This window comes from Parasteatoda tepidariorum, chromosome 5 (genome assembly GCF_043381705.1).
Source record: "Parasteatoda tepidariorum isolate YZ-2023 chromosome 5, CAS_Ptep_4.0, whole genome shotgun sequence".
NCBI lineage: Eukaryota > Metazoa > Arthropoda > Arachnida > Araneae > Theridiidae > Parasteatoda > Parasteatoda tepidariorum.
Genome location: NC_092208.1, coordinates 53,271,303 through 53,291,736, shown reverse-complemented (window position 1 = coordinate 53,291,736; position 20,434 = coordinate 53,271,303). Strand labels below are relative to the sequence as shown.

General features: G+C 26.7%; 1 protein-coding gene across 1 annotated transcript in view; it reads right to left on the bottom strand.

Annotated features, from left to right (window-relative positions):
• LOC107449150 (B-cell receptor CD22) overlaps nucleotides 1-15,289 on the bottom strand; it is a 239,683-nt gene extending 224,394 nt beyond the window's left edge. The window contains 1 exon segment of the mRNA XM_043055035.2: nucleotides 15,060-15,289. Within this exon segment, the coding sequence (XP_042910969.2) occupies nucleotides 15,060-15,147 (88 nt within the window). The 5' untranslated portion in view covers nucleotides 15,148-15,289.
• Nucleotides 15,290-20,434: the final 5,145 nt, after the last annotated feature.

Below are 20,434 nucleotides of genomic sequence, written 5' to 3'. Positions count from 1 at the left end.
TATATAGTTATATATATATATAATTAATAACATTAAATAATATTAGTGTATTCTGAAATATGTCTAAAAATATATAAATAAATTTCGCATTTGAAATATGAAATAATTGAAACTAAATTCCGAGCTTAAATGTTATCGAAGTTTTGTCACAGTTTACATATTATTTTATGCGCATTTATCTTTTTTCACAAATTAAATAAATCACATTTTACTGCAAATTTAGTCTTATTCTATCATTAAAATGAAAATAGCCTTATGTTTAAAACATTTATAACAGAAAGAGTACAAAAAAATAAATCCAAAAATAGCGTTTCATGAACACTAAATGTATCAAGTATCTTTTCCTTCATGAAAAAAAACTTATATTTTTTTCTTCGTCTTTTTTTGTGGAACTTTAATGAAGAGTTTATAAAAACTAGAACTATTTTTTTTAATCTTTATTTATGAAAACCAGAAATTAAATTTTAATATTGCTTGAAATGGATTATTTTTTCCCGAGCTTTGTGTCCATAACATAAAGTTTATCGATTTTTTTTTCATTTGTAAGAATTTTGAACAATCATGGTTTAAAGCTGCGAATGACAGTTTATCCATTTTAATTTTCAAGATCCTTCAGCGTAGTTATTATTTTATTTTTTATTTTGAATTATCATAGTATTGCTAGAGATAGTTTTTTTTTTCAATTTTCTTTTATTCTTTTATGCTGAATGGGAATAACCCGGGTAAAATGTTTTCATTCATATCTTCCCTTTGTAAAAATGACATATTAAACTATTTAATTCTCTGGAAACTTTGAAAAATGGTTATTTAAATTAAGTTTATGCAGCATTTCTTTCTGACAGGTGCATTCAATCATTTATACATCAAAAAATATTCATTGCCAATATATATTCACGCATGTAACATTACAAATATTTTATAATATATTATAAAATTACATTACAAATATTTAATATAAACGATATTTTTACGAGGATTAGATATTACACATTAACTAAAATTTGAAATAATTTAATATATTTGTAAGATAAAGTAGAAATATTTAATTTTCATAAAACGAAAATCAGACTTTAGTTTTGCTTTCAAAAATCAAGAGAAAGTCTATTTCATTCCGAGTTACTGAAAAATGCTATGAAGATGCAGTTTTCAGATAACTACGAAATTGATATTTAAAACATTATCCAATAATACATTTTTAAAGTCAGGTGTGATCAAAATATGCTAAATAACATTAAAATATATTAAAGACACATTATTATTGTTCAGATATTTCAGAAATAATTACTTAGTTAGTTCATCCTTATTGTTTATTTTCAAGTGTTATAAAATATTATTGCTTTTCTGATATATATATAATCTTTCTCGGTTTTCAAGAAATATTTCATTTTTTTCCCTCTAGTCATTAACAAAGAATTGAAATATCATGCATCTAAGCTGTCATAAGCATGAAAGCGAAAACGTACGTATGTACAAATTCTGAATGAAAATTCCTTTCATGCATGGAAAAATCTTAAACAAACTTAACTATAAATTTGATATATTAGAAAGGTTCGTATCAACAATGTGTTCTATAATATGTTTTAATTATATTTATGGAGATTCAATAATAATAATTTTATTCATCATATCAACCTCAAAGACATAACTCATAATTTCGATATATAATTGCGTTTTTAATGAAGTAAAGTAATTTTATTTAAAGCATAATTATTACTTTGCTTCTTAAAGTTTTCTATTACATGACGTTTATTACAATTTAAAAATTTTTGTTTCAATAATTTATTATTGACTAAAAAATTTTTTTCTATTATTATTGATGACAAAAAATTTTAATTCTAAAATTTTATTAGTTTTAAGGATTTTAATAATTGGTTTAAATTCTTAAGATATTTCAAACACATTTTAAATGGGTTTGCCATAGCGAGCATGGTTTGCAAAGCAAACTGAAAAAGATCGCATTTCTTCTGCGAAAAAGGGATGTAGCCCAATAGGAAAATTGAATTTCTTTTAAGTAAGATCAGGTTTAGATACAAAGACTTTTCTTTATCTAAATTGTAACTTCTTAAATACAGATCCTACAACCCAAAAACTCTTTCCTTCATGTTCTATTTATATTTTCCCTTACATCGTAAATAGTTTAAAGCACCGTTGTGTTTCATTCCTTTATTAAACATGTTCGTGTTTGGCTCAAAAAAAATCAAACACTTCTGGTCTCTGTAAGATTACGATGTATAAACAATCATTATTAAATAAATATTTCGATCTATGCATAAAGATTTCAAGGTATACATGTACTTTTATAACTTTTCATAAAGAGTTATTTTATAAACAGTGTTGCAAAGAATTTTAAACAAAATAGTTATAATATATTTCCGAATTTCAAAATGAATGAAAACTTTGTTGATGTGAAAATTCAACCGTGTATGCATTCGCTTGTTCGAAACTATAATTAACTGAAAATAAGACAGCATTGAAGTAAGGCACAAAAGATTATGGAATCTAATTAAGCCTAGCAAATATGGTCTATATTTACATATACATAATTATCAGAGCATTAACAACCAGCGGTAAGTCATTTCAGGACAAAATTCAGTTCATTTTCTTCAGTTTTCACCCTTTCACGCAGCCTAATCATCGGAAATTCTATACTACATATTACACGTCGCAACAGTTGAACAAAAAACTCTTTTACTCAAAGCAAATGTAATTACGATTTCGTGAACAAAATGGTCTGATAACGTTCGTTTTGCGTGATAAGTTTCCCCCCTTCTACACACACCCCTCTAACACATATAGACCGAAAACCGCTAAAGAGTATAAAAAATATTAAAGAATTCCTCGCGGGAACCAACGTTGCATGCGTAGAGTTACAATAAGAGAAATTGAAGTGTCTAGTTAAGGCTATATATGTACTAGTTGTTATGAAAAGGAATGTCTATTAATGGGTTGCTTTTATTTTATATTAACTGCGGCCATTTCACCTCCTGGTTTCAAATTGGCGAATAAATAATGCGCCAAAAATTACTCCCATTAAAGAAATAAGCAATTTTATTCTCGCTGATTGCCGACGTTTATTTTATTTATATAGTAATTTATTAATGTAGGTTTATATTTAAAAAAAAAGCAATTTTTTAACTAATATTGTAGCTTTTGTTGTAGGCTGTATTTTATAGACTGCGAAAAACGTATAGTCGAAACTACCGGAAAATGATGAAATATACCTTGTTGGCTCAATGCGAACATGGAAGCCTGTAAGTTTTGCGAAGCACTTTGGTAATGGTTTTGATTAAAATTAACAATTAAATTTAGCTCTATAATATGAGTTACAATTTGGTAATTTTTTCATGATTCCTAAGTGCATGGCGTAAAAATCATTATTCGGTTAAATTTACTTTTAATTTCTGTATTTTTTTTCTAAATGCGTAGTAATAAAAACTATATTTCTGATAACCAGAATTTAGGTAAACTTTTATAATATAAACGGAAAAATTACCAAATGTAAGGTTTAAATACCGTAAATTTTGGCTTTGTCAACTAGAATTATGTTGTTTTTGTTAATCAAAAATATAATTTTACAGTACGATAATTTTGCCAGAATTATTTATCCGTGTACAAGGTATATTTATATGTAAATATACTAAGTATATATTATAAAATATAGATTTATAGAAAAATGCATCTAGTTATTTACCTAAGGAAAATAAAAAAAAAATATAAAAAGGATAGAGGTGTAGGGTATGTACCACTACAAAAATACAATTCCAATTCACTAGTATATAAGGCATGTTAACACGATTTTATGATGGGGTACCTTTTCATAGATGACTGTCGACATGGTCTGTAACTTCTCTCCCCACAGAGGCTAGTTAGGGCTGTACAAATACTAATTATAAAAAAGCATGGGTATTAATCACGTTATTTCTGACGTTTTTTTAGTTTTCTGCTGCTATTTCTCCTTCTAAGTTAATGTTTTGATATGGATGAAAAAAGAATTCGCTAAGAATATTTCGCATTAAAGAAATTAGTCATTTTATACCTGCATAGTTCCGTCGTTTATATTTATTTCAGAGTAATTAACAAAGCACGTTGTTAACATTAAAAAAATAATTTCCTAACTAAAGTTTCATTTCATTTTATTTTATAACTGGTGTCGAACAGAACAGCCAACCCAGTTCTGAGACTACGACAGCCATTGTTCAATTCCGTAGCGTTGAAATTTTTAACACAACCCAGAAGGCAGGGGAACTCCTGAATCAAGCATTGGGATGAATAAGCCGATCCGCATTTCCGCTGTCTTATCCACATCTGATTTCACGGAGAGGAAAACTACGAAAGTCTTTCATGGTTAAACTAACGGCAAAAGGATTCTAACCACTAAGTGCTCAGCGTATTGGTCATGAAATAAACAACTCATTCATTCAAGCGACTGCCACTTGTACTTTGAAATTAGCCTACATGCATTGATCTGAAGCTGGTTAGATTTACGCTTCCACTAGTGATAGAACATTGATCCTTTAAGATGACAGTTTAGTATATTAACGACAGTGACATCACAGCTAAAATTTCGAATTCCAGTGATGGCTGTTTAATATAAATCCTGCATCAGGTTTGCACCGACCACACTACTGACGTAAAATATTCCCAGTGGCAGACGAATCATGGGTTACACTCCCCTTGTTGATAGCCAATTCTGATGTTGAGATCGAATCTAGGTCATAACATAAGGAGGCGAACGCTCTATCTTCTAAGTCACCGCGGCACCAGAAACATAATTTAGAATTTTTTGAGTAAACCACATAAATTTTGCTACAATTGTAAATTCTGTTAAAGATTATTGACTTTGAATTTTTTTTAGTACGCTCTTTATTTAGAATTGATTAAGACACTTTGACGCTTCCATCTACTGTTAATATTAATAATAATAGTGTATATAAATAAACAGTAATTTAGAGTCAGAAGCAAGTATTAAATTGAAACTAGTTATAGTATAAAGGCAAAATATGCATTGAATGTAAAATAAAAATTGTTACATTTATATTCACCTTAATATTCATATTTAAATTTAGAGAGAACAACTTTGCATTGATATTTTTTTTTCATTTTCATTTAAAAAAAATTAAATAATAGATATAATAATTACTAAACTTCAATGAGTAGAACACTAATTTATCATAATTAACATTGTTATAAGAAAAACACCAAAAACGAGCTTAAAATATCAAAAAACAGTTGAGATGAATAATTTAAATGTACATAGTCCCATTGATTTAGAGAGTCACCAAATAAATTTTATCAAATCTTCTTTCCGAATCTTCCATTTTCTAATTTTTGAAATAATTGTTTATCAGCAAGCCTCATTATTTAAATATTATTAGTCAGCAATTTATTTATCATGCGTCAGAAAATATTTTCATGAAAGCATACAAATTAGAACTTGATAAAAATATACTAAACAACAACAATCTTAATTTGATCAAACTTTTGTGTTAGTGAAGAAAGTATCAAAAACTAGTAAACTTTCAGTGTACTCTGAACTATACCTGAAAGTAATCAATCACCATTCAGCATGAGTCAACAAAAAAAGATGACGATTAAATAAGCAACCGTCCCAACACTTTTTTTTTAAAAAAAATCGTTTAATGATAAAAGTACAAATAAATGCAGAAAGAGACTCTTGAAAATAGAATTTTCATTAAAATGCCTAATGTTACTATTTTAAATTTTGATCCTTCAAAATCCAGTATTTGCGGTGGAAAGACTTGTGGAAGGTAATATCCTTAACAATTCACATATTCCAGTATAAATGTATTTATTAAACGTCTTTGTCCTCCTCAAATATTTTTTTATAAAGTTAGTTAAAGACATTAAGTTTAATTAAGTTTTGTCGCAAATTTATGATGTTTTTATTGTCGAATTAACTTTTTATAGCCGTATATTATTTCGAATATGTGTTTTTTTTTCAAAATAAAATTTATTCTAATCAAAAAAAGTTCGCAAAAAATGGCTATTAAAGGAGAAGGACCTATCGATATCTGTCACCATCTCATTAAGTTTGATGAAAAATTGGCTACTAAATCAACGGAGTACATCTGTCACTGGCTACTAAATGGAAATATAAATTTCCTGGTCCACTCTGATGAAAGAAATTATAAACTTATAGTTTGACGTTTCTATTTATTCTTGTTAAAGTTTGTATTCCAAATAATAATTATATTTAAAATAAATATTAAAATGACCAATATTAGATATCAATTACAATTTAATGATAAAACATACATTTTCATTAGCAATAAAATGATTAAACTTTCACTTTCAAATAAGAATTAATCTCTTCACTAACCTTTGTTCAGCTTTTATACAGATTTAGAAATGATAATTTAACGTTTCTATTTATTCTTATTAAAGTTTATATTCCAAATAATAATCATATTTAAAATAAATATTAAAATGACCACTATTAGAAATCAATTACAATTTAATGATAAAACATACATTTTCATTAACAATAAAATGATTAAACTTTAACTTTCAGATAAGAATTAAACTCTTCTCTCACCATTGTTCAACTTTTATTTAGATTTAGAAATGATAACTTCACATCTAGATATTTCTTTTTATTCTCATTAAATGGAAACTGCAAATAATAGATAAAAGTAATTGCCATACTTCAAGGGGAAGATTCATAAATTATCATTTACTTACGATTTCTCATAAAAGACCCTAAGAAAAGCGGATCTAGCATAAGATAAAAGGGGCAGTTGTGATGTATTTTTAAAGTCAGTGATTCAAAGAATCTCCAAATAAATTGAATTTTCCGAAATCTTCTTGCCTGATCTTCTATTTTGTACTTCCCGAAATAACCTGCCTTGTTTCCCCATTTGAATTAAAATGAAAACCGGAAATTATTTTCTGAACTCGGCGTTTGTTCTTTTTTTCTTACAATCTCCTCTTACAATAACCGCAAAGTTAGTTTATCAAGTGAGAGAATTGTCTCATAAAAATAAAATGCTTTTCATTGATTTACATGGAAATTGGAGTTTATAAAGTTACGAGCTTTTGTATTTTCATGGTATTTTAACTGCAATTATCTTTGGATCGATTCGAGCATCGATCCTCCCTATGCACACACAAGTCTGATAAAAACATATTTAAAAGACGAATTAGTTAAACGCAAAATATTTTTTTTTTAAGTTTTAATACTTTATTTTAAATTATGTATTAAAAAATGTTACTTATACATTCGCACAATGAGAAGAAACGAAAAAGAGGAGAAAATATGACGGAAAATTAAAAAAATTAAATTTCAAATATTTGATTTTCGTTGAAAAAATTTATTTATAGTTTAAATATATATATGCACTATCCTACAATAGTAGAAGAGACACTTTCAGTTTTTGAATTTTTTTTGAATATCTCAAGAAATACTTAGAGAATTATTTTGTAACATTATAGGTATTTAGTTCGTACTATTTCTCCTACTTAGAAAGAAAAGTTTGAAACTTACAGAGGTTTCACGGACCGATAATAAATTACAACTACGAAACAAGTATTTTCGAGCTTCGTATGCCAGAAAATGAAGTAATAAGCTTGTAACATACCAATTACTTTAGTTGTTATTTGCAATAGCAGCATAAAATTTCATTAGCCTAGCTTAAATGTTTTTGAGGATATGGACATTTTTCTGAAAAACTATTTTTTTTGTCTTACGAGTTTATTTTTTTTGCAGTAACTTTATAACAAAAAATTAAATAAGCATTTTGAGAAATTGAAAATAAATACAATGTTATTGAAGAAGCGCAAAAAGATTCTTAAAAAACTGCACAAGATATTCGATTGCATTAAAGCTACAATTTTAAGGGAAATGCTTAGAAATAATTCATTAATTCTAGGAATATAATAAAAAATTGATTGAAACAAAATGAATGGATTTAATCAAATGTGCAGCATGAGGCTAGTGGAGCATCTCAATATCTGCTGCCAATCATACACTGCTTTCGCTATTGATTTAGACTTTGTGAAGACGGTAGAAAAAAGCTTAAGGTTTTCTGAAAAGTTTTAATTTAGCTTGAGGTTTCTTGAAGATGGCTTAATTGAGATTCATCAATAATAAATTTCATAGAAGAATAAGGTTTCTAAATATGTTAAAAAAATTTAAATGACAGATTTGTTGCAATATTAATAAAAGCTTTGCAATCCATTCCTTGAACTGAATCTTACTTAACCATGATTGATGTTAATACAGATACCATCAAACAGAAATGTTTGCAAAGACAAGCATGTATGAAGCAACTAATTTAACTAAGATCATTTTCTGATCCTATACTAAAGATTCAATAATACTAAAAGAAGTTTTAGTATTACTAAATTGTATTGCGGATCATATTTCAGACTTTAAAAGTAGAAGACTCTGTTAGAATAATGCTATTTTTATCCTTTGCTCTCCGATATTTATTTTTTATTTTTCACCAATGTTATATTTTTCCACCAATATAGAAATGTTTCTAAGTATATGTGTGAATTGTTGCACCTCAGTGTTGAAATTTTTTTTTGCCAAGAGAGTTTCTTATTTTATTATGTCTGCAGGTATCTGTAACAATTTATACGGTATGCGTAAAGATTTTTTTTAAAATAATTTTTCATTATTCCTCTATTGTAAAACCCACAAATAAAATACTTAATTTATTCATTTTATTAGGAAAGAAAACAATAGCAATCCTCTTTAGTTAACCAAGATCAAGAATTTTGAAACAAAATATTGAAACTTTATCTACATGTACACAAAAGTATCGTGACAATTTTGCAAATCATCTCATGAATGCATTATATTACAGTACTCTAACTAATTAGTTTGACAAAGGATTTCAACAATTTAAAAATGAACTAAATCTGTTCAAGTTATTTAAATTTTATTTTTATAATTAAATTTATCATTAAGTAAGAGCTGACAAAATGTCAATTTATGCTTAAGATTCAATAAAGAAAAATCAAAATAAATTCCCACAAGTCGAAAAGTATGAGACCTTTTTTTAACAACCTCAATAAATTTATCTAACATTTTCCGCCATATTTCCATGATCTCATCAAGCCACAAAATCCAATTAGCATAGCTCTTAATCATCAAAAAGTACAATAAGTCCCTAAATAAGTAATCATTCTCTAGTTCTCCAAGATTCTCTCTCGGTTTTATTTGTTTGAAATGAAAACCAATCAGAGAAGTGGAGACAAAAAACCAAATTATGTCATATGACTTTCCGTTCACCACTTGCCAGGAAAAGATTTATTAACTCTAAGAGAAGAAGACAGCGTATAAAAACCAATAATTAATCACGCAAGTCTCCTACAGCGAGATAGGAGCCCAATTTCCGATAAACAGATTTTCGGATCTTCGCTAATAGAGAGCCGCATATCTATATATTTATATACAAACACAGATGTCTCCTGGTATATGCGAATCGTTCCAACTTGGAATAGGGGGAATAAGAAAAGAGTACTAGCATTCCAGATATTTTTTTTTCTTCTGTTCCTGTTCTTAGGATAGAAATGATTTCGATCCATTTTGTTTAGATCCGTGTGGGCGTTGTTTTGACGGTCCAAGACGCCTCTGGAGGCAAACTCGCACACCCTTTTTGCAGGAAATAATTTATTATCGATATGTTTTCTACTACTCGCTCGATAAACTCTTTACAGAAGGGAAAGTAAAGCACAATTTTATGGATTGATTGATTAAACATTAAGAGCAGAAAACCCAACATGTGGACACTCCGTAGAATTAGTTTGAATTCCATGTCATTCCTAGTAAATCACAATTCAAATCATTATTTATTGGTGCCAAATTAGCCAAACTAAATACGAATTCTGTTCTTTTAAATATTGCAAATTAATTATAATTGGCTTCCTTTTTCAGTTACCTCATACAAATTTCTGCACTTGCTAAAACATATATTCTTTAAATATAATTCGTACAATATAGTATGTATTACAGTTATTTTTAGTATATTAAGCATTATACTTAGCATAATAATCAATATATAAAGTATCAAATTTAGTATTTTTACTTAATGTCATTTTATCAAAAGATTTTGCACATAACCAGTTGGTGTTATTGTGGTTATGCAGGCTACGAGCATAAGAGAATTGCGTCGATATTTGTTTTTACAAAGCAAAGGACTTTAAAACTAACATTTAACGCTCACAAAGACTCAACTAATTCACTTAAATGAAATAGCTAATAAGTAACAGATTAATCGTGGGTGTTTTCTCAATTTTTAAAACTTTAGTAGATTTCCTCTTCGTATTTAAAAGATTATTTATTGATAAATCTCTAATATTTATAGTGAGAAAAGAATAATGATAAAAGCTACCAGAATATGGTTAATTTGAAAGAAGCAGAATATGCTCCATGGGAACACTAAATTTAAGTAATTTTTACCAAAGCACCTTGGTGATGATTTTGGTAAAATTGTCATATAAGTATGGTTGTAATCGGTGAAAATTTAATCAAATTTAGTAATTCTGTGATACATTAGAGCATGACATCAAAACCATTTATGAAATTTTGTATTTTGACAAAATGCGTGGTAATAAGAGCAGTATTTTTTTAAAATCCGAAAATCCGGAAAGCATTTACGATATGAACGGAAAAAAATCACAAAATAACTGGTTTAAATATCATATATTTTGGATTTTTTCTATCAAGTAAAATTATGGCTCATTTATTATTTTTTTACTAGTAATGCTACGGTAATTTTACTAGATTTTTTTCTGTTTACTGACTACTAGAATGGGTCGTTAGAATTATTATGAAATATAGGAAGGGAATAAGGTAAGTTTTAAATATTGAAACAATATATAAAATATAATAATGTTTTTATGTAAAATCATTAATCATTAGTTCGAAAGTTTTAGCACTCGTTACGGTTTTCTAAGGTCCGAGATGAATCTGATCTCTAACCTCCAAACTTATTAAATATTCAATTTATAAAATCTATCCAATCTACTTTTCTTTAAAATTAGATTAGTTCATTCACATAAATTTAAACGAAAATAATTAAAACCTTTACAATTGTACAATTGGCGATATCGATTCTTGATAATTGGATTAATATTTGGAGAAACTTATCACAGAAATAAATAAATAGAAATTATTAAATAAAAATTATTAAATAAAATACTTGCATCAAATGTCTCTCCTCAGAATCATAACTTATTATCATTATTTAATTTTTAAATCACATATGCAATAGTATTTAATATGATGGTATTTAACCAAACAATTAATTTATTCATTATCAAAAGTTTGTTATACAAGCACATAAAACTGATTTCAGAAAATCTTATTACTCAGATGAACGGTTTTTGATTAGTATTTTAGCAATGGCTTGATATTTCAAAAGCACCATGAAACCTGAACTAAAAGTATTCGCTTATTTTTGAATAAAAAAATAGGTTACAGATATTTCCAATAATTAGTAATATTCATTGTCAAAGTGTAAGCAAATCTACCACACAACAAACAGCTTACATTCATACACTTAAATTGGTTTCAAAGTGTAACAATAATGTATGCATATAGAGAATTATGGTCTCATACTCTCGTTAGAACCAAATATTCAAAAATTTAATTTTAAACGGATGTTTGTTAAAATCAGAAAAATCATTTGAAAATGAAAATCGTAACATCACAAAAATAATTTTGTGGATTGTATTTAAACTTTCACTTCAAGTGACAAATATTTGTTATGGATAAACAATTAAAATTAATATTTATAACCAAAAATAATTTATTAATTTTAACTTATCATTGTTTGCAAAACAGTATTTTTAAATTTGGAAAAAAAGACATGTATATATATATATATATTCAACATTGAAAAAGATGCAAGCATGATTTTAATAAAAATTGATAAATTAATGTTTTCAGTATGTTGAATTTAAATTTACAATGAAATTTGATTTAATTCAGATATTATTCAAAATTAGTTTCCTAGCAAAGTAAGTTATCTATTACAAAACATATTATTAAATGCAAAACTAAATGTTTGTTTTTGCGAACTTCAAATTAAATTATGCTTTTGCGATGTTTTACGCATATATATTTTCGTATGCATTGCAAGTTAAATGTAAATCTATAGGGTAAAATGAAACATAATTTTTAAATATGAAATTTAATTTATTTTCTTCAATTTCCCCGCATTGTTATTTATTTGATCTCATCATAAATAAGCTAGTTTTTATACTCTGTAACATTTCATAAACAAATGTGTCTCTTGAAATTAGAATCTTTGTTAATGCAGCCCTGAACTATGCAAATATTTAAGATTATATATTATTTCGGTGTCTGGAATAAATGGATGAGAGTAATATTTGAGAATTATATCTGATTTGAAAACTAAATTATTCATTGTAATGTGAAAATAACAAAACACCATTTTCGTTTATAACATTAGAAATATTTTTATTATCCCGTGCCATATTCAGCCATTACACCATTAAATTTCTAAGTTACACAATTTTTTATCAATCCATAATATTTTCCCCTTACTTTAGAAATCATTGAGCATTAAAAAATATAAACCCGGTGATACATTTACTTATTTACATTACTCAACCGAGTTATTATTTCAGTCAAGATATAATGTAGAATGTGTTTTTACACAAGCAAACAAGCAAATATAAATTCTAATTTTGACATTTCAAAAAGAGTCATGCAGTTTCGTTAAAAAATATGTGTCTTATCATTAGAAAAAAATAAACCTTTCATACAATTTTTGTCATAGTAGCAAAATCGTATTTATTCGGTGAAAAAATTTTATTGCTCAAACTATAAAGATTTTTAAAAAGCGCAATTTTTTTTTCTCATCTTGGTATATTGGATAAAAAAGACATTTAACAGGGGTATTTTTAACTTTTGCTAAAATAACTATCAATATTGATCTTAAAATATGTTTTTTATAGAAAGTGAATTACAATTCAATATAACTTTCTGAAATGAATATTGTAAAACAGTTACATCCCACAACAAATTGATTACACCCTAAACCCCAACACAACGCTCATAATATTTGCAAAAAAATTTTAATTCAAGCATTTAATGGAAGGCACGGCAGATTCAAAACAAATTTCGTCCAGTTTTTCATACAAACCAACAAAAAAGTACCTAAACGAATATTTTAATAGGTGTGTCATGTTGAAATTTGTATGTATTAAAAGAATACTTTATTAAAGTGGAATAGAGAATAACTGGAACAAAATAAAAAAAGAAAAAGAAAAAGCTTTGAATTTTTGATCATTCTGTCTTTTTTGTTTCATTCTTAAAAATGCTTAAATGCTATGCACTGTTTTGATCAGAATAAATTACTAATTTTGGATAAAGTATACGAAGTATTTAGAAAGTTATGTAAAGTTTTATAATAATGAAATCATTTTTAATATGATGTTATTAAAAACTCTTTATTAAAAACAATCAACAGCATAAGTTAAAACATTTAAAGCGAAAACAAACAGAAAATCCTAATGTGTATCCCATATATCAGCTTTTAACCTGAGATTTTCCCTGATAACAAGTGTAAATGCATTTTCCCAACAAAACGTTGAAACATCACGGAAACAAGTATACGCAATACGTGAGAAATTTATCATTTACGACGTGTATAATATAATTGAGCCTGAACATGTAAATTATGTCTTATTTATCGAAATGAATTTGAGTGGTACTATATATTAATAAATGTATAAAAACTTAATTGTATGCTTGATATTATATTACAATAATTTCTTTCTTTCAGTGTTAATTTCTGTCTGTAAGTGTTTTATACATTAAAGTTTTCGTAACTAATACTTTTGAAGTTAAATTTGATATCTTATGTTAGTAAACAAGCTTTATATTTTGTAGAGATTGTGACTAATTATTATCTGTATAAGATTAATTTTCTTTAATTTTTCATTCCTTTGTAAATATCGTTTAATTCAACCATGGATGTATAAAAGGAGAAAATGTAGAAAAGTAAAATATGTATTCAATTAATAAATATTGATTTGAAAACATTTTTAATTCATAAAGTATGTTTAGATAAGCTTTCAATGTATAGTTCATTTATATTTAGCGCTGAAGCTTTTCATTGAAATCAATTAAATTAATTTTTAAATGCGCAAATAAAAAAGTCTTCTGATTTAAATTTCTACTTTCTTTTTAGATAACTAAATTTAAAATAACTGAGCTTAATTTAGCAATCGTATGTTTCCTAAGACGGATGAAATAAATTTATTTTAAATTGTAAAGCTTTTAAATTTCACTAATTACATTTTAAGTCAATAAACTGATAAAGAATCAGCAAATAACTTTAATAAATATCGCACTGTTATCTATTATTTATAATTCATTAAAATTTGAACTAATCTTAAACTTCATCATTAACTATCAGTAATGACAAACTGAGTGAATATTTCTTAAAGCTGCGTTAAATTTTGTTTAGTCCGATGTACCAAGTACGATAATTAAAATAATTTTAAACTAAGTAATTATTTAAAAGGGAATCAGTAAAAGTTACTATTTTATTTTAGTGGATTCAAAAAAAAATTCTAAAATGCTTATAAATCTGCAGGGAGGATATTGTAGAGTTAAAATAAGGAATTTAAATTCAAGTGAAATTGATAATTTATTTATTTATGTAGTTTTGCTTAAGAAAATGAATAAGCTAAATTAAAACGTGAACTTAATTCTTACTACACACTAACTGTTATGTAAAGCAGTGTTTTTCATTATGAACCATGAGTTTGACATGGAATGATAATAATCCCCGTTGTTTAATTAAGTAAGAGGATAGTACTTATCGAGTTTTGCAACCGAATTACTCAAATTAAAAATTGTTCTTAGGAATGAACATGTATACTATTAATAACGCCAGATTTCGCTTAAATAGTAGAAAACTTTAATATCTTATGCACTGCAAAACAATATTTTTACTACAAAAATATGAATGGAAATGAAATATGTTAATGTCATGAAATATAATGATTTTACATTTCAAATAAAATTTACAATCAGAGAGCACCCTACTTACCAGGAAGAATTTCTCCATTTCCATAAACCGACACAATTGTATGCAGCATCAGCACAATTAGTTTCGAATATTCGTAAATATAATTCATGGTTCCTTATAAAAATATTTGCTTAGTGAAGAGAGAGTTGTTGAAACAATGCTGACCACACTGTAACTGATAATAATTATTCAAATCAATAAAATGTTAGTGTTTTTTTAAATAAAATGCCTTAAAGCTGTTTTTGACAGTTTCAATGCAAAAAACTATGTGTGAATAAAAATGATTAATTTTTACTGAATTCGAAATCACTATTGAAATTCGGTCGCTATATTTCTTTAATCCTTCTTTTCTTCAGTTCTTTAATTTATATTCTGCAAACTTTTCAGTAAATATCTTGCATAACTTTTAAAGATTATAATTCAAATTAAAAACAAAAACATAATAAAATTTGAAACATTTGATGTAAGTTGTCGCTTTAATTATGTGTCTTCATTTTTCTTATATTTTACCATTTTTATGATAAGACTTTTCAAACATTTTAATTTCATTTTAGATAAATTTCTAATACCATATATTCACATCTCCAATTATTATGCATAAACATTGCACATATTCTTCACATAATATCAAGTCCCTATTGTTTCAAAAAGAGACCGCATGGCTTTATGTGTTTGCTTCACGAAATGCCAAATGCGAAGTCCAAAACTGAGATCCCGGATCACTGAGCTACTAGATAACTCGCGAATGAAAGCCGGACTCTACCTTTCGTTGTGATGCTTTTAACATGCTTGTCCCTCAAGCGACATCAGCGCCCTCTCGCGACCGACCTGTCCCTACTTAGAAAGCAGTCTGTGTGTCATAAATAACCAGTTACTTGGTCTGGTCGAGTGTACGTGCCCTATGCAGCCCCTCACCCCCCTTCCAATACAAGGGCTCTCTATCAATTTTTGTCGTCCCGCACCCGTAGTTTGGTTCAAATAATTCTCGGCAAGGGAGAAGTATTTATTTTTTCACGATTCGCCCGTTCTGGGGATATTTGATGAGGGAAAACCCTGCTCTCGAATTCCATCTGCCATCAAGTATTTCCTATCCCACCCGTAATTTTTTCCCGTTCTTCTTAATATAGGAACGTAAATTTTATCATGCAAACCACATGATCTTGATAGAATGGGAACCATTTTTTTAAAACACCCCAATGTAATTCTATTTTTGATTAATGGAAGGGGAACATCTCAAATAATTCATTGTCTTATAAACGGAATTGTTCAATAGAATGGATTTCGTGGAGGTGGTTTGAATTTTAATCATCTTAAATTGCTCTCGTTAGTTTGAAAAAAAGTTGAGAATTATTCTACCAAAGAACTGCTGTGAAATAAATAGAGCGATTAAATAAGTGTACTTTAATTATAGATGTAAATTTCCGTTAATTATTCGTGAATACCGTATTTTTTTTTTACTTTTTTCTAAAAATAAAAGACATTAATTTATTTTGATTTGGGAAAAAAAATTTATTCTAGTTTTCTAATTATTGATTAAAAATTTTAAAAAAAACCTTTAAAGTGCATATAAGCTTGTTTATTTTTTAAATCTATTCTGTATTAAAAGTAGAAATGAAAAAACTAATGCTATTATTCATTTGCTCTATTATTTAATTAATTAAATTAATTCATTTTTAGACTATTAAGTTTTTTATATCAAATCTAAATTAAAATGGAAGCATAATTTGAGTTCAATAAAAAATAATTTTTTTGTAAGACATTTGATTAATATTAGAACATAGCGTAATTTTATTTTTCATCAAAATGAAATCTGAAACACTTAGAATTTGCCTTTTTGCACTAAAAACTGATCCCACAACTTTGAATTGTATCAAAATCCATCAGTTTTGCATTTTTTCGAGAATGTGGTTTTCAGTTGTTTGTTATTTTTCAGTTTAGATCTGTCAGTTTATGAAACTGTTAAATCAGCATATTTTGTATATATTTTTGTAAAATTATTAATATTTACAAATTAACAGTAATAATATTAACAGTAATATTAACAAATTACAATAGTAACAACTCCTTGCACTGAATAGCTTTTAGCATACATTTTTGCCATTGTTAGAGTTTTGCAATTGATTACAAAAAATTGTACTCCTGACAGCACACTTAGTATTACTGAAATTTCGCTTCCTATAATTTCACAAGAAATTTTTTTGATTTCAAAATTGTTACGATATTCTTAATGGTTAAGATTTTTACTTTCGGATACCGTGTTACTTATTTTAATGCAAAATTCTCTTTTAAAAAATGAATATTGGTATAAGTTAAATTGGAATTTAATTTGAAGTATTGTGACAGAAGGAAAACTTTTTCTAAATCAAATTAATTAAAAAAAATATTTGGTTTATTTAGAATATGATAATTAAGTTATTTTATCAGTATTTATAATTATTTTTGTTTTTATTTAGAAATAAAAACTAAATGTAATAAAATACCAAATCTTCACTATGCATATTTTAGCAAATGCATGTGGTACATGATAAAGATAACCAACTACCAATTACTACAATTATTCAAAATTCCAATTACCAGACCAAAATTATCATTATTTAATAAATTTTCTTTCTAATAGAAAAAGGGCTTATGTCTGTACGTAAATCGTAGACTTAAATCACATAATTTTCAAATATGAAATTTTTTTGCGATATTGTAGGATATGAACATGATAGAATCGATACATTATGCAGATCATTAGTAGCTTATTAAATAAAAGACATCTTTCTGAGAAAAAAATATAAATGATCTGCTTATCCCATTTTATTTAAATTTAAAAATTACAGTTTAAATTTTAGATATTTACTAATTCTTTGTAAAAAATCTAAAAATTTCAAAAAATTGTTATTTTTGTCATCAAACTCAAGATAAATTAGCATCTTGGAAGATTAAAATTGATTGAACTTAACCGTTTTAAATAAACTGTATTAGAATCTCTAAAATGTTTTTATTTGTAAAATAGAACGTCATTTTATCAAATCTACGTCATCCCACTATAGTGGAACTTAGTGCACTTAATTGTAATTTTGTGATGTTGTGTGACTACATTTTTGCACAATAAAAGAAATATTGTTTAATTTTCAATTGGACAAAAGATCTGAAATGCTTATTTACTTACCATTAAGCGGAGGAAAAAAGTCTTCCCCCTCTTTAATTTTCGGTTGAACGAATTGTGCAAGTCAAATATTTTTTTTAATTTAAAAAAAACTGCACTAACCTTTAATTTTTACACAAATATTATATGTTAAAATATTAAACTAAATTAACAAAAGCATCAAGGAATGGAAAGTCAAAATTTTAAATAGTAGATATAACGAGATTTTCAAAAGTAACAATTAAAATATAATAATTATACCTCTTTTCAAAGTTGCTTTATTAAGTTTTACTCTCACAACTGAGGAACAATGCATTAAAATTAACAAGCGTGAAAGTACATTCAAAGCATTTAAATGCTTCACAGAGCAGTTCTCATTTCCTTAAATGAATCACTGTATGTTTAGGTTCTATACAGTTTTTAGTTGTTGTTAGTAAAACTGGTTTAGTTCTTATTTACACATGATCTGAAGTTAACTTCATCTATTTCTACTATTTTTTGAACAATTTATTGTTGGTAAAAATAATTATTATAGAATAATAGAATCTGTTCTGATTCGTAAATTTAATAGAATCTGTTCGAATATCATGCAAATGCAGCGTAAAAATTGTTGGTGTATAATTGCCTCTATTTTTGGTGTTGAGGCTACCTACATTATTTTTACAGTGTATGTACTTTCATTTTTTATTTACTATTAAATCTTTTAGTTTCATTTATTTATTTATTCAGTTTTTGCTTACTTACTTACTGACAATACATATTTCCATGACTTCGTGAATTAATTTAGAGCTTTATTGCAAAAACATTTCACTTAAAAAATAAGCAAATATTTAGCAATGCATTCACATCCATTCTTTTAAGTAGTTGTTAATTTGCAAATTTCATTGAATTGTTTGAGTCATATCTACAGTTCTATACTTAATGCATTTAGCTCACCTCAACACCAAAAATTGTGGCAAATTTTTTGAGCCATACCTACAGTTCTATACTTAATGCATTTAGTTCACCTCAACACCAGAAATGGTGGCAACCATGAAAAAAAAACATATTTTACAGTGTTTGTCTTGTTCTGTACTGTTTAATCAGTTCCACGCTGGTTCTACGTCCCGTCTTGTCACGAAGACCGGAAGTAGAAAAAGACTAATGCGTGATGATAAACAGGTTAAAGAAACTTACAGCTGATTAGCTAGTTGGCTAATTATTGCATGTTAGCGTACTGATGTCCATTTTTATAAGTTTAAAGTATACAGTAGCTTTAAGTATTGTTATTATTTAGGACTGAAAATATTTTAAACTACGAAAATAGTATTAAAAATAGTATTTTATTGAGTATTTTAAACTACGAATTAGTATTTTAAACTACGAATTAGTATTTTAAACTACGAATTAGTAATAAACATAAATGTTTTTGGCTGGGTTTGAATTATTTAATTTTTATGTTTAAATTATTAAAGATAGTTCTCTATTTTACATTTATAAAGAAAACTTTGAATGATGCTATTTCGCAGACAAAAAAACAAACATGAAAAACTGTTAAAACATTTCTGACATATTACATTGGAACTTTTAAAATATGATTTTCATTTCGATATAAGAGTTGATAGATTGAAGTTTTTTTTTCCTAAACGTTAAATAACTCAACGTATTGTTACATCGTCGTATAAATACAAATTTATTTCAGTCCATCAAATTAGTGTGCTACGAGGATACACTCTCAGAAAAATTGGTTGAGTGTTGAGCAGTCGTATACTTTGAATCATAGTAAGACGCTTTTTGATTATAGTTTTGATAAAATACTAAATTAAGAAATGTTTCAATTCAAATTGAAATATAGTACCATGTAATCAAATTTTCGATGAGCATTAATTTTCACCTCAGTTTTAGATTGCTGAAAATTTCCGTTGTTCACTGACTGTCAATTCAAGTAACTCAGTGAATTGGATATATATATATATATATATATATATATATTTGAAATAAGCTAGGGAATGCATATCTGCATTTTCCCTGAGTCCGTCGCAACAGACATAATTTATTTTCCATTTGAGAATTTTGAACATTTTTTTTCGCTTAGTGGTGGTTACGAATTTCTATCCATGAATAGATTTTATGACTATCGCTGAGCAGCCGACCCAAATTTAAGTCTTCGACTACCATTGTTCAACTCCGTAGTCTTGTAATTTTGAACCCAATCCAGAAAACAACGAAGTTCCTGAATCAATTATTGGAGAAATTAAATTAGCGCTTTGGAGATGTTTTCGAT